Below are 25,592 nucleotides of genomic sequence, written 5' to 3'. Positions count from 1 at the left end.
ATTAGAGACTATTACAGACTATTAGAGACTATTACAAACTATTAGAGACTATTAGAGACTATTACAAACTATTAGAGACTATTACAAACTATTAGAGACTATTACAAACTATTAGAGACTATTACAGACTATTAGAGACTATTACAGACTATTAGAGACTATTACAGACTATTAGAGACTATTACAGACTATTAGAGACTATTACAAACTATTACAGACTATTAGAGACTATTACAGACTATTAGAGACTATTACAAACTATTAGAGACTATTACAAACTATTAGAGACTATTACAGACTATTACAGACTATTAGAGACTATTATTGAAATATGAATCATTTGAATGTCCCCCCCCAGCAGAGACACATGAAGACAGCACTCTGATGAAGGATCAGCGCTTCATTGACTCGGCCTCCGTCACCCCCCGCCCCCCCCACCCCGGCAGCACCCCCCGACGCCTCGCCTCCCCCCCCTCAGAGCCGGGGGCCAAGCAGCCCCTCCGACAGGTGGAAGGTACGCATGTGATATATAAAACATCTAATGTCTCAGGGTGGGGGGGTCATGGGTAGATCCTCACAGGAAGTGACCTCACAGGAAGTCACCCTCGCCGCTGTTAGCAAGTTAGCAGCTGTAGTGGCCGAGTTTGCATAATAGAATGTTCAAAGTCCACTTAGCCTATGAGGCGAATTCAAGCATTGACTCGCGTAAACTTCAAGAAATCCAAATCAATCAATGTTTATTTATTTAGCCCAATATCACAAATGTTACATTTGTCTCAGAGGACTTCACAGTTTGTACAGAATATCAGTATGACAACACACGGAGGCGTGTGGCGCAGTGGATAGAGCGTTGGTGTTGGGATCAGGGGTCTCAGGTTCAAACCCCACTGCAGTCAGCATGTCGTTGTGTCCCTGAGACACTTCACCCCAAAGTGCTCCTGTGGGGATTGTCCACAGTACTGAGTATGTAAGTCGCTTTGGATAAAAGCGTCTAACAAGTGACATGTAATCACAATACGGCACCCTCTGTCCTTAGACCCTCTGTCCTTAGACCCTCTGTCCTTTGACCCTCACATCGTACAAGAAAAAACTTCCAGAGAAAACCCACAGTTTAAAGGGGAACATGGAGAAACCTCAGGGAGAGCAACAGAGGAGGGATCCCTCTCCCAGGACGGACAGACGTGCAATAGATGCCGTGTGTAAATTGAAAAGATAATACATTTGTAACATAGGTAGACCAAATGTTTGGAAATGCATGTGTCTGTAATAAGAAGATGAATCCACGAGGATGTCAACAATCCTGTGGGAGCCATCAGGGAAGTCGTATGGTGAGAGTCAGGCAGGACCGCAGAGACTGGTTCAGCCACGACTCGAGGTCCAGGACTCAGATCAAGGACTCAGGATAGAGGATCCAGGACTCAACTCAAGATAGAGGATCCAGGACTCAGGATAGAGGATCCAGGACTCAGGAAAGAGGATCCAGGACTCAGGATAGAGGATCCGGGACTCAGGAAAGAGGATCCAGGACTCAGGATAGAGGATCCAGGACTCAGGATAGAGGATCCAGGACTCAGGAAAGAGGATCCAGGACTCAGGATAGAGGATCCAGGACTCAGGAAAGAGGATCCAGGACTCAGGATAGAGGATCCAGGACTCAGGATAGAGGATCCAGGACTCAGGATAGAGAATCCAGGACTCAGGATCACCAAAAAGACATTTGGGGAAGCTGGGTTAATGGGAAAATGAGAGTACACAGGTACAGACAGAGAGAAGGAAGAAGTAAGGTGTCCCCTCGACAGTCCAAGCCTATAGCAGGAGAACTAGGAGCTGAATTGCACTGGCTTCCAGTCTGCCAAAGAATTGATTTTAAAATTCTACTGCTAGTTTTTAAATCACTAAATGGCTTAAGACCGAGGTATACAGACGACCTCCTCCATCACTATGAAGCATCAGGAGTCTCAGGTCTTCTGGGTCTGCTCTCTGCTCCGAGAATAACCACCAAACATGGAAAAGCAGCTTTTAGTTATTATGCCCCAACAATCTGGAACAAACTGCCTATATCGTGCACGTCCACCGAAACTCTTCCTATTTTCAAATCCAGACTGAAAACGCACCTATTTGCTGCTGCTTTTCATTGAGCTGCTCAGACTCACACTGCAGTAGTCATGTATTCTGTAACTGCTGTGTTTATTTATTTCATTTATCTTTGCTTTTTATGCCTGTTTTTAAATGCCTTTTGATTTTAATCTGTAAAGCACTTTGAATCGCCACATGCTGAAAAGTGCTATATAAATAAAATTGCCTTGCCTTGAATCTATCAGCCCTAACTATAAGCTTTATCAAAAAGGAAGGTCTTAAGCGCACTCTTAAAAACGGATAGGGTGTCTGCCGCCCGAACACAAACTGGAAGCTGATTCCACAAAAGTGGAGCTTGATAAGAAAAGGCTCTGGCTCCCATTGTACTTTTAGAGACTCTAGGAACAACCAACAACCCTGCATTCTTGGAACGCAATGCCCTAGTAGGACAGTAGGGTATAATGAGTTCTTTAAGGTAAGATGGTTAGGGTTAGGCCCTAGTAGGCCCAAATACCTTGCATCGTTCCATTCAAGTGCTTTACTCCATTCAATTGATCAGCTGGCGGCTCACTGCCGACTTACAACATTTGCACGGCATTTAAATAAAATAAACAAACAAGCCAGCAGGCGTGCGGTCTAACCCTTTCAGACTTCCTCTCTAGGCTTCCTGCTGTGTCATGTATACTCAAGAGCACTCTGCTTTCTATCAATCATTACAAAACATAAAACCAGAGCAGTCCATAAGCAAAACAATACTGTGTGTGTGTGTGTGTGTGTGTGTGTGTGTGTGTGTGTGTGTGTGTGTGTGTGTGTGTGTGTGTGTGTGTGTGTGTGTGTGTGTGTGTGTGTGTGTGTGTGTGTGTGTGTGTGTGTGTGTGTGTGTGTGTGTGTGTGTGTGTGTGTGTGTGTGTGTGTGTGTGTGTGTGTGTGTGTGTGTGTGTGTGTGTGTGTGTGTGTGTGTGTGTGTCCATCCTTTGGGTACACTGAGCATCAGGACTCTTACCAGTATATAGCTCCAGATTTTACTTTGAGCTCCTCTAATGCACAGTGTGTTCTCCAGCAGCCAGTTCCACCACGGGGCCCGAGGTGGGGGGGGTCTCTGAGGGTCCCGGCAGGAGTCCGTCCTGCTGGAGCATCGAGGAGGTGATGCAGTTTGTGAGGGAGGCCGACCCGGCAGCGTTAGCCCCCCACGCCGAGCTCTTCAGGAAACACGTGAGTTCCTTTCAAAATAAGAGCCTCTGACTCTCAGGAGGCTCTGAGGGTCTGCATGTTGGTTCTAGAGAGCCTCTGACTCTCAGGAGGTTCTGAGGGTCTGCATGTTGGTTCTAGAGAGCCTCTGACTCTCAGGAGGTTCTGAGGGTCTGCATGTTGGTTCTAGAGAGCCTCTGACTCTCAGGAGGTTCTGAGGGTCTGCATGTTGGTTCTAGAGAGCCTCTGACTCTCAGGAGGTTCTGAGGGTCTGCATGTTGGTTCTAGAGAGCCTCTGACTCTCAGGAGGTTCTGAGGGTCTGCATGTTGGTTCTAGAGAGCCTCTGACTCTCAGGAGGCTCTGAGGGTCTGCATGTTGGTTCTAGAGAGCCTCTGACTCTCAGGAGGCTCTGAGGGTCTGCATGTTGGTTCTAGAGAGCCTCTGACTCTCAAGAGGCTCTGAGGGTCTGCATGTTGGTTCTAAAGAGCCTCCTGTGGGGAAGGAGTTCTTCTGGTTTATTAAACTGGGAATGTGGATCTTCAAATCCTGATTAAAGCCTCCATACAGAATGTGAACACCGGGTTGTAGGAGCACAGAACCATGGAGCACAGAACCATGGAGCACAGAACCATGGAGCACAGCCTTCGTCCATCTGATCTGAATTGATCTAATCTAGCTCTCATGTTTCAGGAGATCGACGGCCGGGCCCTGCTGCTGCTGCGCAGCGACATGATCATGAAGTACATGGGTCTGAAGCTGGGCCCCGCGCTGAAGCTGTGTCACCACATCGAGAGGCTGAAGCAGGGCCGGCTGTGAGGGGGGCCACAACCAGCAATAACCCAGGGGGGCATCCTGGGTCTCAGGGCCACCAGGGGGGCCACTGGGCATCGGGGGCCCCATGTTACTGCAGACTCTGAGGGCCACACCTCCAGAGGGGAGACACCTCACCCTCAGGATAACGTGCATCCCAAAGGCCTGCAGGGTTTACAGTGATCCTCGTGCACGTGGCCCTCGTGCACACTCCCAGGCTGACGACTGACTGATCCGCAGACGGAGAAGGTTTCTTCTTCTTCTCCTGTTTTTACTCCGTTGACTCCCACTGACTCCCAGGAGCCTCACATCTTTATTGTTATGATCACATGACGGAGACTGGTCACATGTCAGCCTGCAGGACGGGGGGGTCTATCACCTGGACTGCATTCCGTTTCCTCCTCCAGAGAGGCTTTTATTATGTTAGCTGCCAGCTTCCTGTGAGCTTCCTGCAGATCACCTGGAGACCTCCAGAACTCCTCTTCATCTTCATCATCAGGGATGGGAATCACTGAGACTTCTTATTTATGACCCGGGTCTTATGGGTTCCTGATCTGGAGATCGTGAGTCCTCCAAAGGTCCTCCACAGGTCCTTTCAGAACAAAAGGCCTCGGACCAGATGCAGTCAAATAAAGCTGAGAAACATTTAATAATGTTCCAACATGACTAACCCTATAATCTGAAACTCTGATCAAAACAAAAGAGATTTCAAAGTATATTTTTGAATCCTTGTTTTAATGAAATAATTATCTTTTATGTAAAACAGAAACTTGTGTTTTGTAAAAACTGAAAATATTATTTTCTTTTGATCAAACTGAACTTCATTCTGTGTTTTAAAATAGATTTAAATTCACAAGAGGTTTGTGTTCACCGTTAATGAGAAGAGTTACGGTACGTCCACACGGAGACGCTTCCCATTCACTTTGAATGGGGTGACGTCACGCCTTGCAAGCGTCGACAGAACCATCAGCCAATCAAATCATATGCCAGTACAATCGCTAGCCAATCAAACCACGTGCTTGTGTGTCCGGGGCGGGAGATTAATGTGATTGGTTGTTGGTTGCACATCAGACACGCCCACCGGCAAGCTTCAATGCGACGGAACAGTGTGGACGTAGAGACCCTCACCCAATGTGAACTATTTTTATGATAATGACGTCGGGAGGTTTCTGTAACAGCTGCAGATCAGGAGAGGAACACCCGACCCTCAGGTCCATTGCCTGTAGCTCTACTGTGGTTTCCGTGCTGAGACAGTTCTGTCCGCTATTTAAAAAACTCAAGACTATTCTAATAAATGAAAATAAGGACAGGGTAATGTTTAGCTTCTCTAAGGTCGTGTTGGACGTCTCCATCCTGCAGATATCCCTGATCTTTGTTCTGATGTCATCCCGTTAATCCCTGTTAGCATGAGAACAGAAGTGTACAGTTTTATGGGTTTAACCATGAGTATCAGCGACAGAATGTACATTTTGTAGAAATATTTTAAGGAAATCACACACAGTTAGAAATGTGAAGATAAGGCTTCTCTTTTATAATCACTCGTAGTCACAGGTCTGCTTCCTGCAGCGTCTCTCAGGTCCTGTCTGCTCTTTTGTAGCTGTTTCTAATATATAAGAATTGACAGTCTTTGCTGTTACTCCTTCCTGCTTTCACAGTGCCATAAGATCCCCAGAGGGAGCCCCTTCATCTCCTCCTCTTCTTCAGACGACTTGAACATATCTGTCCATCAGATAAACAGTGTGTTTCTGACGTTATGTATTTCCCTTTTATAAACCTGATAAAAACACCAAGACGTCTGTGTGTTTTCAATGAGTGAAAGAAGTGATTCAGAGGAGGTCTTTAAAGAGTCCTCTCCTGCTGATGTTCAGGTATATATCAGTATGTAGTGTCTCTACTTTAAAGAGTCCTCTCCTGCTGATGTTCAGGTGTATATCAGTATGTAGTGTCTACTTTAAAGAGTCCTCTCCTGCTGATGTTCAGGTGTATATCAGTATGTGGTGTCTCTACTTTAAAGAGTCCTCTCCTGCTGATGTTCAGGTGTATATCAGTATGTAGTGTCTCTACTTTAAAGAGTCCTCTCCTGCTGATGTTCAGGTGTATATCAGTATGTGGTGTCTCTACTTTAAAGAGTCCTCTCCTGCTGATGTTCAGGTGTATATCAGTGTGTAGTGTCTCTACTTTAAAGAGTCCTCTCCTGCTGATGTTCAGGTGTATATCAGTATGTAGTGTCTCTACTTTAAAGAGTCCTCTCCTGCTGATGTTCAGGTGTATATCAGTGTGTAGTGTCTCTACTTTAAAGAGTCCTCTCCTGCTGATGTTCAGGTGTATATCAGTATGTAGTGTCTCTACTTTAAAGAGTCCTCTCCTGCTGATGTTCAGGTGTATATCAGTATGTAGTGTCTCTACTTTAAAGAGTCCTCTCCTGCTGATGTTCAGGTGTATATCAGTATGTGGTGTCTCTACTTTAAAGAGTCCTCTCCTGCTGATGTTCAGGTGTATATCAGTATGTGGTGTCTCTACTTTAAAGAGTCCTCTCCTGCTGATGTTCAGGTGTATATCAGTATGTAGCATCTCTACTTTAAAGAGTCCCCTCCTGCTCATGTTCAGGTGTATATCAGTATGTAGTGTCTCTACTTTAAAGAGTCCTCTCCTGCTGATGTTCAGGTGTATATCAGTATGTAGTGTCTCTACTTTAAAGAGTCCTCTCCTGCTGATGTTCAGGTGTATATCAGTATGTAGTGTCTCTACTTTAAAGAGTCCTCTCCTGCTGATGTTCAGGTGTATATCAGTATGTAGTGTCTCTACTTTAAAGAGTCCTCTCCTGCTGATGTTCAGGTGTATATCAGTATGTAGTGTCTCTACTTTAAAGAGTCCTCTCCTGCTGATGTTCAGGTGTATATCAGTATGTAGTGTCTCTACTTTAAAGAGTCCTCTGGATAGAGAGGGGTCAAAGGGGGGGGGGGGGGGGGGGGGGGTAGAGAGAGCACACCATATGCTAATGAGGCTAATGCTAACAGACAGAGTTTCTTCACACCTTTTGGAGAGAGACGTGATGAAGATGTTTAGAATAACAACGAGCCACAGGTGTATTTCAGAGTCACTTTTATTTCTTTGTCTCTGGTTACTGAGGGACTAAATAAATACAAAGTGATCCACAGCTCAGATCAATGTAAACTTTAAAACATCTTTAAACAAACAATTCGTCCACCTTTGTGACCCAAAACCTATCCATATATTTACATATCTGTACAGAGAGGAAGAGGAGGGTCTGCTGAGTTCAGATATTTATCTACAGGATAGGAAAGGAATGAAGGTGTCATCATCATGCTTCAGTACGGAGTCACACTAAGAGGACCAGCATCCCCGTTTATTTGGTTCTGAACTAAAGCCACATTTTACTCTGAAATCTGACTTTTTCTCAGAATTCAAACATTTGTCTCCGAATTTAAATTATTACTCAGAATGTAGATGTTTTTGTCAGATCTCGCAGACATGTAAACATGTGTCCCTCACTCTCTTCCGTGTTATACACGTTTAAAAGTATGATTACATACTCTCATCTTTAGCATATTGCCTGAGTACCATCACAATAAACACATCTATGTATCATATGATTGTGAATATGTAAACACAGCCTGCCGTACGTGTGTCTGATATAACATCTCATCAACTCGCCTGCCGTACGTGAAACCTGTTGCATCTGAAGAGTTACTTTTCTGTGTCAGTTATACAAATAAATATATTCAGATGACTGGTTTGAGCATTTGGTAGAACATCCCATAATCCATCCCCATGACAACCGGCTCGTTTTTAGACATACAACCTCCATCAAACCCAAAACATCACAGAAACATGCTGAGGCCCAAACTCCTCCTCCTCCTCCTCCTCCTCCTCCTCCTCCTCCTCCTCCTCCTCCTCCTCCTCCTCCTCCTCCTCCTCCTCCTCCTCCTCCTCCTCCTCCTCCTCCTCCTCCTCCTCCTCCTCCTGCCAGTCACTTATTGCATTAGAATATGAACTGTAATAGTGAGCAATCTTTAATATCATCAGTGAAATATGTACTCTATGATCAACAGAGGAAACAGAAACACCTCTGTTGGAAACGGACCTCAAATGTTCAAAGGGTTATTTTAAAATGTGATCACATGAAGATGTTTTGGCACCTTTGTGTTTCCATGGTTTCTAACTAACAGAGTGTCTGATGGGTATTCACGGAATACATTCAGTGCTTCTTCCTTGGATCTAAACTGAGAGTGGTTTTAGTTTCTGAATGTTGATGACGTCGGGCTGAGGGAAGTCTGAAAGGTCCCATATTAAACTGTTTCTCATCAATGTATCACAGGTCTCAGATATATCCAGAGCCTGTCTCTGATTGGCTGAAACACCAAACAGATCATTGCAGCATTACCCACAATCCCCTCTGTTTCAGCCCTGTTTCCAAAGTGCTGATTCTCTGTCTGTTACTTTAGATGAAAATAAGGAGCCCCTCCCCACGCCCCTCTGAGAGACATTTGGTTACAAAGAACTCAATGGAGCTCTAGAGGAGATTCAGGTGATAAGGGGGGGGGGGGGGGGGGGGGTTACCTTGGTTGCTGATTGGCTAATGGTTACACAAGACAAAACATCGTTATGACATCATCAAGTGGCCAAAATCTGATCAGCTCATTTTCAGACAGGTTTTTATAGAAATGGATCAAAAAGAGAGAGAATCTTTGATCCTGAAACTTTCAGAGTCTCTTTCCACAGAGGGGACACATGTTGATGTAGAAGAGACATGAAGAAGAGGGGACACATGTTGATGTAGAAGAGACATGAAGAAGAGGGGACACATGTTGATGTAGAAGAGACATGAAGAAGAGGGGACACATGTTGATGTAGAAGAGACATGAAGAAGAAGGGACACATGTTGATGTAGAAGAGACATGAAGAAGAGGGGACACATGTTGATGTAGAAGAGACATGAAGAAGAGGGGACACATGTTGATGTAGAAGAGACATGAAGAAGAGGGGACACATGTTGATGTAGAAGAGACATGGAGAAGAGGGGACACATGTTGATGTAGAAGAGACATGAAGAAGAGGGGACACATGTTGATGTAGAAGAGACATGAAGAAGAGGGGACACATGTTGATGTAGAAGAGACATGAAGAAGAGGGGACACATGTTGATGGAGAAGAGACATGAGGAAGAGGGGACACATGTTGATGTAGAAGAGACATGAAGAAGAGGGGACACATGTTGATGGAGAAGAGACATGAGGAAGAGGGGACACATGTTGATGTAGAAGAGACATGAAGAAGAGGGGACACATGTTGATGTAGAAGAGACATGAAGAAGAGGGGACACATGTTGATGGAGAAGAGACATGAGGAAGAGGGGACACATGTTGATGTAGAAGAGACATGAGGAAGAGGGGACACATGTTGATGTAGAAGAGACATGAAGAAGAGGGGACACATGTTGATGGAGAAGAGACATGAGGAAGAGGGGACACATGTTGATGTAGAAGAGACATGAAGAAGAGGGGACACATGTTGATGTAGAAGAGACATGGAGAAGAGGGGACACATGTTGATGAAGAAGAGGTGACACATGTTGATGTAGAAGAGACATGAAGAAGAGGGGACACATGTTGATGTAGAAGAGACATGAAGAAGAGGGGACACGTGTTGATGTAGAAGAGACATGAAGAAGAGGGGACACATGTTGATGTAGAAGAGACATGAAGAAGAGGGGACACGTGTTGATGTAGAAGAGACATGAAGAAGAGGATTTTGCAGAATATGCAATGTTTCTCTGCAGATGCATGATCCTCTCGTTTCTGACGAAACACCGTCATCAGGTCCTTTAAAATATATTAAAACTGGTCCGTTAGTGTTCTACGAGGGTCCTGGGGGGGGGAGCGCTCGTCCTGAGGACCACCGTCAGAGTTCTCCGCCTCCCCCTCAGAGATGGCCTGCATGGGGGAGGGAGGGAGTCGGCATCGTGCCCCGTAGCGGCTGCTGCTGCATGGGGGGGGGATTCTGCAGCGTCCTGACCTGGACGGGGGGCAGGATTTCGGGGAGAAAGACTCAGCGTTGGTCCTGAGGAAGGGGCTGCCAGGCAGGGGGGAAGAAGACGCTTCCCTGGGGGGCCGGGGGGAGGCCAGCAAGGGGTCTCCGGGGGGACGGGGGGACGAGGGGCTCCTCAGGATCTCCGTGGCCGACATGCGGAACCCGGACTCAGATCGGCTGCCTTTCCTCAGCAGCAGCAGCTTGAAGTCCTCGTTGGAGGTGCTGGACTTCCTGGCGCTCCTGACGATGGACCCGGAGACTCTGTTGGGGGTCACAGCGGGGGAGGGGGGAGGAAGAGGGGAGACCAAGGGGGTCACAGCGGGGGAGGGGGGGGGGAGTCGATGTGGTACCAAGATGGGTCCTGGAGTTCAGATCAGAGGAATCCTTTCTCCCCAACACCTTCCTCTTAGACCTGCAACAAGAACGCTTACAGTGAGGGCTGGTTCAGACTGACCTGGGACCAGTTCCTAGTTCTGCTGCTATAGACTGAAGACTCTCCTCTTACAGTGAGGGCTGGTTCTGACTGACCTGGGACCAGCTCCTAGTTCTGCTGCTATAGACTGAAGACTCTCCTCTTACAGTGAGGGCTGGTTCAGGCTGACCTGGGACCAGCTGCTAGTCCTGCTGCTATAGAATGAAGACTCTCCTCTTACAGTGAGGGCTGGTTCAGACTGACCTGGGACCAGCTACTAGTTATGCTGCTATAGACTGAAGACTCTCCTCTTACAGTGAGGGCTGGTTCAGACTGACCTGGGACCAGCTGCTAGTTATGCTGCTATAGACTGAAGACTCTCCTCTTACAGTGAGGGCTGGTTCAGACTGACCTGGGACCAACTGCTAGTTCTGCTGCTATAGACTGAAGACTCTCCTCTTACAGTGAGGGCTGGTTCAGACTGACCTGGGACCAGCTCCTAGTTCTGCTGCTATAGACTGAAGACTCTCCTCTTACAGTGAGGGCTGGTTCAGACTGACCTGGGACCAGCTGCTAGTTCTGCTGCTATAGACTGAAGACTCTCCTCTTATAGTGAGGGCTGGTTCAGACTGACCTGGGACCAGCTGCTAGTTCTGCTGCTATAGACTGAAGACTCTCCTCTTATAGTGAGGGCTGGTTCAGACTGACATACGACCAGCTGCTAGTTCTGCTGCTATAGACTGAAGACTCTCCTCTTATAGTGAGGGCTGGTTCAGACTGACCTGGGACCAGCTCCTAGTTCTGCTGCTATAGACTGAAGACTCTCCTCTTATAGTGAGGGCTGGTTCAGACTGACCTGGGACCAGCTCCTAGTTCTGCTGCTATAGACTGAAGACTCTCCTCTTATAGTGAGGGCTGGTTCAGACTGACCTGGGACCAGCTCCTAGTTCTGCTGCTATAGACTGAAGACTCTCCTCTTATAGTGAGGGCTGGTTCAGACTGACCTGGGACCAGCTCCTAGTTCTGCTGCTCTTGACTGAAGACTCTCCTCTTATAGTGAGGGCTGGTTCAGACTGACCTGGGACCAACTGTTAGTTCTGCTGCTATAGACTGAAGACTCTCCTCCTATAGTGAGGGCTGGTTCAGACTGACCTGGGACCAGCTGCTAGTTCTGCTGCTATAGACTGAAGACTCTCCTCTTATAGTGAGGGCTGGTTCAGACTGACCTGGGACCAGCTGCTAGTTCTGCTGCTATAGACTGAAGACTCTCCTCTTACAGTGAGGGCTGGTTCAGACTGACCTGGGAGCAGCTCCTAGTTCTGCTGCTATAGACTGAATACTCTCCTCCTATAGTTCAGGCTGACCTTGGACCAGTTCTTAGCTATAAAGGGTTTTCTGCTGACCTGTGGATCAGAGCGAACAGGTCCTCAGTGGTTCGAGTCCTGGTCGGGGATGCAAACACGCCATCTTCCTCCGGTTTAGACTCTTCACTCAGGGAGGAGTCTCCAGCGTCAGGGAGGGGGAAGTCTGTTAACAGAAATCTACACTTAATATCCTACAGCAGAGGTGAAGGAGACATGTGTCATAAACCCTTCCAGTCCTTCCAGCTTAAACTGAGACATAAGGAAATGTTCCCTGAAACCCTGGGAGAGGGTGGACCATTTCTCTAAATAAAAACCCCAAGGATGGGGCCTACGTAAAGCCAATCTGGATCCAGAACGTGGTCTGTCTTAAGATAGCTGTTTATTGAACCTGGTTCTCCAGAAGTTATTGGAGACTTGATCCAGGAGGGCCTGAGCCTGAAGGTAGACTACATAACTTCTGGTCTATCAGTAGGATCAATACAGAAGCAGGACCTCAACAACGGGCCCAAGCTGGGGCTCTGATAGAACCACTAACGACCCGGAGAGAGAGACGGATCACATGACGTACTTGTCTGTCTGCAGAGGTCCTGTGTCACTGCAGCTCTGGAGGACTCTTCTTCTTCTGTGGTTCCTGCAGCTCTGGAGGACTCCAGCTCTTCTTCTGTGGTTCCTGCATCTCTGGAAGACTCCAACTCTTCTTCTGTGGTTACTGCATCTCTGGAGGACTCCAACTCTTCTTCTTCCGAGGTTCCTATAGCTCTGAGTAGGCTCTCCAGGATGTCCTCTGATTGGCCGTCAGCACTCATTATGTCCTCAACCAATCCAGGGAGAGGACCTCCTTCATCCTCCTCCTCTTCCTCACCTCTCTGCAGAACAGATGTTTCTACTTCCTGTCTGAAGTCTGTTACAGGTTCCTCCTCCTGGGGGGTCAGGGGAGACTCTGAGGAGGCCTTCAGAGAGGGAGGGGGGAGGAGAGACTCTGAGGTGGCCTTCAGAGAGGGAGGGGGGAGGAGACACTCCGAGGGAGGGGGGCTGAGGAGAGACTCTGAGGAGGCCTTCAGAGAGGGAGGGGGGCTGAGAAGAGAGTCTGAGGGAGGGGGGCTGAGGAGAGACTCTGAGGGAGGGGGGCTGAGGAGAGACTCTGAGGGAGGGGGGATGAGTAGAGACTCTGAGGGAGGGGGGCAGGAGGCTGGTTTCTCCCCCAGACCTCCAACCCCCCTTTTGAAGGAGCGCAGCTGAACCGAGTGCAGCACGGTGGGGGTGATGAAGAACCCATTAAGGGTTAGGTCAAGGTGTGAGGGGGGGTCCAGGTGTGAGGGGGTGTCTCTCCTGGGGGGATCCAGCTGTGAGGGGGGGTCTGTCCTGGGGGGGTCCAGGTCCAAATGTGAGGGGGGGTCCAGGTCCAGCTGTGAGGGGCGGTCTCTCCTGGGGGGGTCCAGGTCCCTGCAGGACAGCGAGGACTTCCTCTCGGGAACTTGGGGTCTCCTCTTGGACTGTAGCCCTGGGAAAAAGGCAGCGGGGGGGGGGCAGAAGGAGGTGGGGGTCTCGCTCTGACTAGAGTAACCACTGGAGGGGCTCCCCAGGCCCCCCAGCGAGGGGGGGGAGGGGGCCATGGGGGAGTCGGGGGTCTCCTGGCTCCGGGGGGGGCCCTCAATGATGGTGGTCCCTGTGGCGGTGCTGGAGTTGGACAGCGAGCGGTACGGGTCCCCCCCCCCTCTCAGGTCCCCCCCCCTTCTCAGGTCGCTCAGGAGCCACAGGTCTGCGTAGTCGCTCTGCACCGCCCCCCCATCTTTAAAAGAGTCTATGGAGCTGAAGACGCCAAAATCAGGGAGACCATCGGAGACCCCCCCCCATTTATCCTCTCGATGAAGGAACACCTGGGAGTTCTGGATCTGGTGAAGAAGAAGAGAGGGTCAACAATTCCATTCCTCACACACTTCATGTATATCACACCCTGCTCTACATTTAGTGTACCGTACATCTGTATTTCAACAAGTATATTTTCTACTTTTCTATTTCTATTTGAGATGTTTACATTTTAGATTGTTTATTTCTAGTCTTTTTATGTCTCTAATGTACAATGCCTTGTTGCTGCTGCAACGCTAACATTTCCCCAATTGGGATCAATAAGGTACTTCTTGTCCTGGTCCCCCTCCTGGCCTTTCGTGACCATGTGACAGCCTACAAGGAAGCTCTTTCCCACGCAAAGACACTCTACTACTCTCGTCTCCTCGGTGCCCAGCAAAGCAACCCTAGAACACTGTTCTCCACCATCAACGGCCTACTCCGCCCCCCCGACGCCCCCCAGCCCTCTGGTGCTCCCGGTCTCTGCTCCAAATTCCTCAATGTCTTCCAGGCGAAAGTTGAGTCCATCAGCAGCTCCTGGCGCCTCGGGTCCCCTGAAGGCGCTTTATACGTGTAAGTTATCATTATTATTAGTGGCTCTCTACTCATGTCCTCTCCTTCCGTGAGTCAAGATTGGAAACTGAAGACTTTTCATGTGTACATTAGCTACAGCGTGTGGCTCCTACCCAGCAACCCAACGTACCAGGGGACACTCCTGGTCCTTGGGGGGCGGGGGTCCCTCGCTGCAGATCTTCCTTAAAGACGAGCTCCTCTTGGGGGGTGGGGGCCGGGACCTGGGCCTCCTGAGGGAGAGGCAGCGAACCCCCGACAGGTCGTCCTCGGGGGGGTCGGAGAAGCCACAGTCGTAGTGCATGGAGGTGTAGTACCCCTCCCCATCCACAGAGTACTCTGAGGGGGGGGGCTCCGAGAAGCTGCTGCAGGTGGCCATGCTGGTGAAGCTGGGGCAGCTCAGGGCCCCGCCCGCCTCCTCCAGGATGTCCATGGCAGCCGAGGAGAAGGACCCCAGCCTCTGAGTCCTGGGGGGGTGGTCCATCAGGTCCTGGGAGTCACAGTGGGAGGTCAGCAGGGGGGAGGCGGCGTGGGGGGGGAGGGTCTCTGAGGTCTGCAAGGAAAGGAGGATTCATTCAAAAAGCTTTCAACACGAGAGAGAGCAGCAGAAACACATTCATAATAATAATACATTTCCTTTATATAGCACACTTTAAAAACAACGTCATCTCAAGGAGCTTCACAAGGCTATGAGGAGAAAATACAATACAATACAAAGTTATCTAAGGAGCATATTGAATAAAATATGGTAATATAAAAAAGTTTAAGAGCATAAAAGGTTAGAATACAAAATAAATAAAAGAAAGGATAGTCATTGAAATGCAGTGCGGACCAGGTTGGTCTTGAGTATGTTCCATGACAGAAAGGCATCAGGTCAGAGGCCAGGACGGAACCTACATCTCTGGCTTTATCTGTTTATTGAACATTGCAGACTGAAGCTCAGCACTGACTTTTATTCCTTCCTCCTTGGCTTCAAAAACAATGATTATTTTTTCAATTGGAGAAAGTTCTGACACATCCAGTCGCTGATTTGTTCAATGCACTTACTCAGTGTTTGAATTGGAGAAAAGTCTCCTGGTGAAATGGTTATGTAAATGTGTGTCATCCGCATAGCTATGGTAACTCATTTTGTAGTTTTTCATTATCTGAGCCAGTGGTAGCATGTAGATGTTAAAGAGAAGAGGCCCCAAGATGGAGCCTTGAGGTACTCCACATGTCATATTTGTCAACTCAGATGTGTATTTACCTATAGAAACAAAGTAGTTTTCATTCAAACCAGTTTAGAACTGTTGCCGAAAGTCCCGACCTGTTTTCCAGTCGGTATAGTAATATGTTGTGATCAACAGTGTCAAACGCAGCACTGAGATCTAATACCGTATTGACCCTAGAAAAAACATATCTTAAAAAGAGGGTTGTCTTATATTCGGGGTCTAGAATTTTTGATGTAATTACACAGTCACAACAACAGATGGCGCCAAACGAGCGTTCTGAGACACCGTCTTAAAGTAACAGTACAACAGGAGAGAGAGAGATGGAGAGACACAGAGACCAACTCCAACAAAGTGGATCAAAAGTTAATAAACAAGAGAGGCGAAGCTAAGATGCCAATTTCAACATAATGGTGATCAACGAAGCAGAGTCATCAAACAACTGTGCTGGGGACTGAACCCCCCAGCACAGATTAACACCACACTGTAACTTCTCTTATGTAAACAAAGCCTTTCAATCAAATTCAAATCCAAGAAATTACCGCAGTTGAAAGATAAGATAATATAATATAAGATAAGATGAGAGGTACTTTATTGGTCCCAATTTGGAAAAACAACCTCTCACTGATTTTGTTGTTATTTGTTTGTTGTTATTGTACCTGAGAGGGGCAGGTGGAGCTGCTGCCGCTCCAGTTCCCGCTGGAGGACTGGTGGTCGTCTTTGAGGTCCATGTGGCCCCCCAGCGAGGCTTCGGGGCCCCGGTGGGGGCTGCTGAAGGTGTCTGAGCTGGAGGAGATCTCCCCCCGGCTCCCCATGAGAATCCTCCGGCCCTGGATCCAGCTCCTCTCCGGGCTCCTCTGCTGGGGGTCCTGGCCCTCCTCCTGCTCTCCAGGGCCCGGCAGGAAGTCCTCCACACTGAAGGGGGGCCTCTCATCCTCTGGGCCCCGGAGAGGGTCTCTGGGAAGGCTGTGGGACCTCAGGTGGGCGAGTGGGAACATGTTGCCGTCGGACAGACTCAGGAGGTTCCCCGCTGACAGGGACCCCCGCTGAGACCTCCTCCTCCTGGAGGGGGGGATCAGGAAGTCCTCCGTCTGGCAGCAGGAGTCTCTGGTGCCCAGGATCAGGTCCTCCCCACTGGGCGGGCCGAGGATCACCCTCCGTCGCTCTCTGGAGCCGGGGGAGTCGTCAGAGTCTAGAGAGGGGGGGACATCATGAGATATTAATACAATCAAACCAATACTTGATGGACAGTATCAAACACACACACACACACACACACACACACACACACACACACACACACACACACACACACACACACACACACTCTCTCTCTCTCTCTCTGACAGCAGTAGTCGGACTAAGTTGAACATTATAAATCTCTCAGTGAGTAAAGTATCGTCTGTAGAGTCCCCACTACGTACCGGGGTCGTGCAGCAGCTGTCGGGGGGGTCCGGCCAGCGTCCTCCTCCTCCTCAGCTTCCTCCTCCTCTGCAGCAGAGACGTGGAGTGAACCAGAGAGCAGCGAACACTGGAGTCTCTGTCGAAACACACACCTACGCGCACACACACACACACACACACACACACACACACACACACACACACACACACACACACACACACACACACACACACACACACACACACACACACACACACACACACACACACACACACACACACACACCATCATAAGAAAGCAAATAGAGTAAAACAGGCTCATAAAGAATAACACATGTATCAAAGTTGCGGTGCAGTGAGATGTGAACCTCGTTACAAAGCCTAACGTTTACTCCCTCTGAAGAAATGAAAGTGTTTCCCAGAGAGTGAATCTTACAGATCTGTTGGAGAGTTCCTGAGAGAAACTTCCTGTCTCAGAGTCGCCCCCCCATGCTAAACGGCTCTCATGTGATACCGTCAGCCTTTCAGCTCCATAGAGATGGTTGCTCTCTGTCTACAATGTGTGTGTGTGTGTGTGTGTGTGTGTGTGTGTGTGTGTGTGTGTGTGTGTGTGTGTGTGTGTGTGTGTGTGTGTGTGTGTGTGTGTGTGTGTGTGTGTGTGTGTGTGTGTGTGTGTGTGTGTGTGTGTGTGTGTGTGTGTGTGTTCAGGCTGATCAGGATTCAGAGGACGCCTCGCAGCACAAAGACGTGAAGCTGCAGAGACACACAGCCACACACTGTATATTATGGGATGTAGGGACTCTGGAGAAAACACGTTCATATTGATATTAAAGAGTCCCTGTTCTTCTTCTGTGGTGCTCTATAGGTGTAGCGCATGCACAGGCTAGGATCCAGAGAGACTTTCCCCCCTTCTTTGTCTGAAAACCCAGAATCCTGACTTTGTCTCAAAATGCAGACTTTTTCCCAAAACCTAGAAATCAACTGTGATTTCCAAATCTCTGGATTCTGACTTTTTCTGAAATTCTAAAAATCCATCCAGCCAGTCAACCAATCAGAGCGTTATGCTTAACACACGGATAACTCTTAAAAAGACAATTACAAAATACATTTAAAGTGTAATGTGTGTGTGTGTGTGTGTGTGTGTGTGTGTGTGTGTGTGTGTGTGTGTGTGTGTGTGTGTGTGTGTGTGTGTGTGTGTGTGTGTGTGTGTGTGTGTGTGTGTGTGTGTGTGTGTGTGTGTGTGTGTTAATTTTGGCAGCTGTTTTTGATTTAGTCTTAGTCTTTAGACAAAAATGGTTATTAGTTTTAGTCACATTTTAGTCATTCCTATCCTTCGTAGTTTTAGTCTAGTTTTAGTCGATGAAAAATTACATTTTAGTCAACTTTTAGTCAAAATACGTCTCTATACTCTCTGAACGCTCCGTCCCCGGCAGATCTCTGTGTCCGCTGCAGCATGTCTGTTAGGCCCCGCCCCGCACACAGAGAGACACAGGGAGATCGCTCTTCTGGAGTGAAGAGAGCGGAAATAATGATATTGCAAGTTAGAAACGTAAGATGCATTTTGACAGACAAGACGAACACTTGGGGGAAAATATGCTGCATTTTGAATGTCCGATAGTCCACCATTAACACCTTGGTCCGGTCTCGTCTCGTCAACGAAAACTAAATGTGTGTGTGTGTGTGTGTGTGTGTGTGTGTGTGTGTGTGTGTGTGTGTGTGTGTGTGTGTGTGTGTGTGTGTGTGTGTGTGTGTGTGTGTGTGTGTGTGTGTGTGTGTGTGTGTGTGTGTGTGTGTGTGTGTGTGTGTGTGTGTGTGTGTGTGTGTGTGAGTCTGTCTGTCTGTCTGTCTGTCTGTCTGTCTGTCTGTCTGTCTGTCTGTCTGTCTGTCTGTATGTCTGTCTGTCTGTGTGTGTGGGTGTGTGTGTCTGTGTGTGTGTGTGGGTGGGTGGGTTACCAGTCACGTTGATGGGCACCAGGCAGCTGGTAATAAGAGGGTCTCTCTTCATCCTCTCCTGGGGGGTCGGCAGCGGCAGAGCACGGCTCCAATTGGTCTGTTTGTCCAGAGTGGAGGGGGGGTTGGGCACCGGGAGGCGGGGCCAATGGCCTGAAGCCCCGCCCTGGTAGGAGGAGGAGTCAGGGGGCGGAGCCTGCAACACAGGGAGATGTTAGGGAAACCAATCATAATAACAGTAAAGATGAAATACAATCATTAAAGGGTTTTCAGAGAGTTTCATGCAGACGTGTTCAAACGTAAGACATATTAGACCCTATCCTCATCATAAAATAAAAAAACACACACACACACGCACACACGCACGCATACACATACACACACACACACACACACACACACACACACAGACAGACAGACAGACAGACAGACACACACACTCCTCACATTCTGCAAGCTCAGATCGCTGTGTGACAAAACTCTCAATCACTTTCTGTGTGTGTGTGTGTGTGTGTGTGTGTGTGTGTGTGTGTGTGTGTGTGTGTGTGTGTGTGTGTGTGTGTGTGTGTGTGTGTGTGTGTGTGTGTGGGACATGCATTTCAAAAGAAACTCAGAAACTGAAGATGTAAATCACAGAAGAGGAGGGAGGATAGAGGGAGAAGGAGGGAGTAGGAGGGAGAAGGAGGTAGGGAGGAGAGAGGGAGATAAAGAGGGAGGTCTCTACCTTTCTGCTCCAGGGGGAGAAGCGGCAACACTCGGTGGGGGAGGAGGAGCGGGAGTCAAACTGAGGGAGGGGAGGACATGAAATATGACAAAAATAAAATATGAAGATGAGGAACTAAAAGAGAAAGAGGGAGAGCCTGAGGACCTGAGGAGGAGAGCCTGAGGAGGAGAGGAGGAGAGGAGGACCTGAGGAGGAGAGGAGGACCACACACATGGAGACACGTGTTCAGAGACGACCACAGCTCAGCTGAAGGGACACACTTCATTCAGACACTAAACGCTACTGCCCAACGTCTCAGAACAGCTGATGGAAATACTTCCTCTGTCTGAATCTGTGAAGCCAGGCGAGTTGTAATACTCTCAATGTCCACCAGAGGGAGCAGCTACACTGTCATCAAGGCTTCATTCAAATTCAACTTCATACACAAATACTTTGTCTCTTTTCAGAATACCCTGGAACATTTCTCACTTTCCTCTCAAATGTAAAATATGCTTTCTGTGATATAACATTAGTACAGAGCCCCTAAAGGGACATGGAAAAAAAAAGAGAGCGAAAAAAAAATAAAGTCAGGATAACGGTTTTGTTTCTCTAGAACTAAACCGTTATCTTGACTTCGTTTTTCTCTGTTTTTTTTTTTGCCATGTCCCTTTAGGGGCTCCGTACATTAGCAATATAACATTAGTAATATAACATTAGTAATGTAACATTAGTAATATAACATTAGTAATATAACATTAGTAATGTAACATTAGTAATATAACATTAGTAATGTAACATTAGTAATATAACATTAGTAATGTAACATTAGTAATATAACATTAGTAATATAACATTAGTAATATAACATTAGTAATATAACATTAGTAATGTAACATTAGTAATATAACATTAGTAATATAACATTAGTAATGTAACATTAGTAATATAACATTAGTAATGTAACATTAGTAATGTAACATTAGTAATATAACATTAGTAATGTAACATTAGTAATATAACATTAGTAATGTAACATTAGTAATGTAACATTAGTAATATAACATTAGTAATGTAACATTAGTAATGTAATACTAGTAATGTAATACTAGTAATATAACATGTCTCTCACCTTGGTCAGGGTGTCTCTGTGTTTGTGTCTGCTGCTGTCGGGGGGGGTGTAGAGTGGTACCAGGGGGGAGATGGAGACGATCACTCTGACCACCTGAAGATCTGAAACACAGAGAAACATCCTCTCTGAAACACAGAGAGACATCCTCTCTGAAACACAGAGAGACATCCTCTCTGAAACACAGAGAAACATCCTCTCTGAAACACAGAGAAACATCCTCTCTGAAACACAGAGAGACATCCTCTCTGAAACACAGAGAAACATCCTCTCTGAAACACAGAGAAACACCCTCTCTGAAACACAGAGAGACATCCTCTCTGAAACACAGAGAGAAATCCTCTCTGAAACACAGAGAAACATCCTCTCTGAAACACAGAGAAACACCCTCTCTGAAACACAGAGAAACACCCTCTCTGAAACACAGAGAAACATCCTCTCTGAAACACAGAGAGACATCCTCTCTGAAACACAGAGAAACACCCTCTCTGAAACACAGAGAGACATCCTCTCTGAAACACAGAGAAACATCCTCTCTGAAACACAAAGAGACATCCTCTCTGAAACACAGAGAAACACAGAGAAACATCCTCTCTGAAACACAGAGAAACATCCTCTCTGAAACACAGAGAAACATCCTCTCTGAAACACAGAGAGACATCCTCTCTGAAACACAGAGAAACATCCTCTCTGAAACACAGAGAAACATCCTCTCTGAAACACAGAGAGACATCCTCTCTGAAACACAGAGAAACATCCTCTCTGAAACACAGAGAGACATCCTCTCTGAAACACAGAGAAACATCCTCTCTGAAACACAGAGAGACATCCTCTCTGAAACACAGAGAAACATCCTCTCTGAAACACAGAGAAACATCCTCTCTGAAACACAGAGAGACATCCTCTCTGAAACACAGAGAAACATCCTCTCTGAAACACAGAGAGACATCCTCTCTGAAACACAGAGAAACATCCTCTCTGAAACACAGAGAGACACAGAGAGACATCCTCTCTGAAACACAGAGAGACACAGAGAAACACCCTCTCTGAAACACAGAGAGACATCCTCTCTGAAACACAGAGAAACATCCTCTCTGAAACACAGAGAGACATCCTCTCTGAAACACAGAGAAACATCCTCTCTGAAACACAGAGAGACATCCTCTCTGAAACACAGAGAGACATCCTCTCTGAAACACAAAGAGACATCCTCTCTGAAACACAGAGAAACATCCTCTCTGAAACACAAAGAGACATCCTCTCTGAAACACAGAGAGACATCCTCTCTGAAACACAGGGAAACACAGAGAGACATCCTCTCTGAAACACAGGGAAACACAGAGAAACATCCTCTCTGAAACACAGAGAGACATCCTCTCTGAAACACAGAGAGACATCCTCTCTGAAACACAGGGAAACACAGAGAGACATCCTCTCTGAAACACAGAAAAACACAGAGAGACATCCTCTCTGAAACACAGAGAAACACCCTCTCTGAAACACAGAGAAACACCCTCTCTGAAACACAGAGAAACATCCTCTCTGAAACACAGAGAGACATCCTCTCTGAAACACAGAGAAACATCCTCTCTGAAACACAAAGAGACACCCTCTCTGAAACACAGAGAGACATCCTCTCTGAAACACAGAGAAACACCCTCTCTGAAACACAGAGAGACATCCTCTCTGAAACACAGAGAGACATCCTCTCTGAAACACAGAAACACCCTCTCTGAAACACAGAGAGACATCCTCTCTGAAACACAGAGAGACATCCTCTCTGAAACACAAAGAAACATCCTCTCTGAGACACAGAGAGACATCCTCTCTGAAACACAGAGAGACATCCTCTCTGAAACACAAAGAAACATCCTCTCTGAAACACAGAGAGACATCCTCTCTGAGACACAGAGAGACATCCTCTCTGAAACACAGAGAAACACCCTCTCTGAAACACAGAGAGACATCCTCTCTGAGACACAGAGAGACATCCTCTCTGAGACACAGAGAGACATCCTCTCTGAAACACAAAGAAACATCCTCTCTGAAACACAGAGAGACATCCTCTCTGAAACACAGAGAAACATCCTCTCTGAAACACAGAGAAACACAGAGAGACATCCTCTCTGAAACACAGAGAAACATCCTCTCTGAAACACAGAGAGACATCCTCTCTGAAACACAGAGAAACACAGAGAGACATCCTCTCTGAAACACAGAGAAACATCCTCTCTGAAACACAGAGAGACATCCTCTCTGAAACACAGAGAAACATCCTCTCTGAAACACAGAGAGACATCCTCTCTGAAACACAGAGAAACACAGAGAGACATCCTCTCTGAAACACAGAGAAACATCCTCTCTGAAACACAGAGAGACATCCTCTCTGAAACACAGAGAGGCATCCTCTCTGAAACACAGAGAAACACAGAGAGACATCCTCTCTGAAACACAGAGAAACATCCTCTCTGAAACACAGAGAGACATCCTCTCTGAAACACAGAGAAACATCCTCTCTGAAACACAGAGAAACATCCTCTCTGAAACACAGAGAGACATCCTCTCTGAAACACAGAGAAACATCCTCTCTGAAACACAGAGAGACATCCTCTCTGAAACACAGAGAGACATCCTCTCTGAAACACAGAGAAACACAGAGAGACATCCTCTCTGAAACACAGAGAAACATCCTCTCTGAAACACAGAGAGACATCCTCTCTGAAACACAGAGAAACACAGAGAGACATCCTCTCTGAAACACAGAGAGACATCCTCTCTGAAACACAGAGAAACATCCTCTCTGAAACACAGAGAGACATCCTCTCTGAAACACAGAGAGACATCCTCTCTGAAACACAGAGAAACACCCTCTCTGAAACACAGAGAAACACAGAGAGACATCCTCTCTGAAACACAGAGAAACACAGAGAGACATCCTCTCTGAAACACAGAGAAACACAGAGAGACATCCTCTCTGAAACACAGAGAAACACAGAGAGACATCCTCTCTGAAACACAGAGAGACATCCTCTCTGAAACACCCACAGAACTCTTTAGTTCTCATGAACTAAGTACAGATCTCGTTCACACCGGAATAAGTCCCTGGGGGAGGATTAGGCAAATGAAGCCGCTGACGTCACTTCTTCTTCTTCTGCTTTGGGTTTACTGGCAGGCCGCAAACATTTTCACGGCGCATACTGCCGCCTGAAGTCCCCGGCCGGAAGTCCTTGGAGTTGGGGAAGGCTTCAGTAGAAGCTGCTGGGACTCCCAGCAGCTTCTACTGAAGCCTTCAGAGGAAATCACCAGAACGCCGACACCTCCTCATCTCCACCGCTCCCATGTTTTATTTTGTGTTGCCATAATTTAGTTAAAAAAATGGTTCTGATGAACTCATTTTAATTCCGGCTCTTTTTGGTGTGAACGCGACATTTCTGAACTATATCGGAACTAAAGTGGGAAAAGTACTGCGGTGTGAACGCAGAGACTTTATTTGAGATTCAGTTGAAATGTTCCTCCTAACCTATCAGGCTCTCCTCTCCTCTTTCTCTGCTTCCATCTCTCAGGCAAAAAGCACTTTCTTTCAAGATAAGATCCAATCTTCCTATTCCAATCCCAAAAAACTATTTTCCATCTTCTCCACCTTCTTGGACCCCCCCAGAGCCCCTTCCCTCTCCTCCCTCTTGGACCCCCCCAAAGCCTCTTCCCTCTCCTCCCTCTTGGACCCCCCCAAAGCCTCTTCCCCCTCCTCCCCCTCCTCCCTCTTGGACCCCCCCAAAGCCCCTCCCCCCTCCTCCCTTCTGTAAAGCGACTTTGTTAACCACTTTGAAAAAAAGGTTGAAGATATTCGCTCTTCTTTTTCTGACTCACCTTTACTCACTTCTGGGTCACCAGACCCTCCCCCACACACTGACCTCCTTCTCCCCTCTCTCTCCAAGTGAGGTTCTTACCCTCGTTACCTCTGCCCGTCCTACCACCTGTCCTCTGGACCCTATCCCCTCAAACCTCCTTCAGACTATCGCTCCTGATATTCTACCGTTTCTCATTTCATCAACACTTCTCTAACTTCTGGTCACTTTCCAAACAGTCTCAAGGAGGCAAGAGTAAACCCTCTCCTAAAGAAACCCACTCTCAATCCGTCTGATGTTAGAAACTACAGGCCTGTCTCTCTCCTCCCGTTCCTGTCTAGAACACTTTAACGCGCTGTCTTTAAACAACTCTCCTGTTATCTCCATCAGAACAACCTTCTGGATCCGCACCAGTCTGGTTTCAAGGCAGGTCACTCAACAGAAACTGCTCTCCTTGCTGTCTCTGAGGAACTGCACACGGCTAAAGCAGCCTCCCTCTCCTCTGTCATCATCCTTCTGGACCTGTCTGTTGCATTCGACACGGTGAATCATCAGATCCTCCTTCACACTCTCCAAGAACTTTGAGTTTCAGGCTCTGCACTTTCCCTCCTCACCTCATACCTCAAAGACCTACAGGGTAACTTGGAGAGGGTCTGAGTCCGACCCTTGTCAATTAACTACAGGGGTCCCTCAGGGCTCTGTTCTTGGTCCCCTCCTCTTCTCCTTGTACACAAACTCGCTCTGATCTGTCATTAGCCCGCATGGTTTTTCATATCACTGCTACGCTGACGACACCCAACTAATTCTGTCCTTTCCCCGCTCAGAGACCCATGTCGTAGTACGCATCTCTGCTTGTCTAGCAGACATCTCTCAGTGGATGTCTGCTCATCACCTCAAGCTCAACCTTAACAAGACTGAACTGCTTTTCATTCCGGGAAAAGATTGTCCCACTCTTGACCTAACAATCAACATCGGCCCCTCTGTTGTTTCCCCGACTCAGACTGCAAGGAATCTGGGTGTGACCCTAGATAACAAACTG

General features: G+C 47.4%; 2 protein-coding genes across 7 annotated transcripts in view; one reads left to right on the top strand and one right to left on the bottom strand.

Moving 5' to 3' along the window:
• The window catches only part of LOC307029905 (sex comb on midleg-like protein 2), a 35,765-nt gene extending 29,904 nt beyond the window's left edge, over positions 1–5,861 (top strand). For 4 of the 6 annotated variants that reach the window (XM_079666017.1, XM_079666012.1, XM_079666016.1 and 1 more), the window contains 3 exons: positions 359–514; positions 3,137–3,288; positions 3,956–5,861. In XM_079666017.1, the coding sequence (XP_079522143.1) occupies positions 359–514; positions 3,137–3,288; positions 3,956–4,081 (434 nt within the window). In that variant the 3' untranslated portion in view covers positions 4,082–5,861. The remainder of the gene's footprint in view (positions 1–358; positions 515–3,136; positions 3,289–3,955) is intronic. The other 2 variants (XM_079666015.1, XM_079666014.1) reach the window with 2 other exon arrangements.
• Positions 5,862–8,027: 2,166 nt separating this feature from the next.
• The window catches only part of LOC307014424 (actin remodeling regulator NHS-like), a 64,522-nt gene continuing 46,957 nt past the window's right edge, over positions 8,028–25,592 (bottom strand). The window contains 10 exon segments of the mRNA XM_079642311.1: positions 8,028–10,456; positions 10,458–10,538; positions 11,942–12,065; positions 12,471–13,794; positions 14,451–14,870; positions 16,185–16,717; positions 16,950–17,081; positions 18,883–19,075; positions 19,604–19,663; positions 20,712–20,812. Of these exon segments, the coding sequence (XP_079498437.1) occupies positions 9,931–10,456; positions 10,458–10,538; positions 11,942–12,065; positions 12,471–13,794; positions 14,451–14,870; positions 16,185–16,717; positions 16,950–17,081; positions 18,883–19,075; positions 19,604–19,663; positions 20,712–20,812 (3,494 nt within the window). The 3' untranslated portion in view covers positions 8,028–9,930.

The sequence above is a fragment of the Notothenia rossii genome (genome assembly GCF_949606895.1).
Source record: "Notothenia rossii genome assembly, chromosome: 1".
NCBI lineage: Eukaryota > Metazoa > Chordata > Actinopteri > Perciformes > Nototheniidae > Notothenia > Notothenia rossii.
The sequence above is the reverse complement of the archived record's forward strand: the minus strand, read 5'-3'. Positions and strand labels throughout refer to the sequence as shown.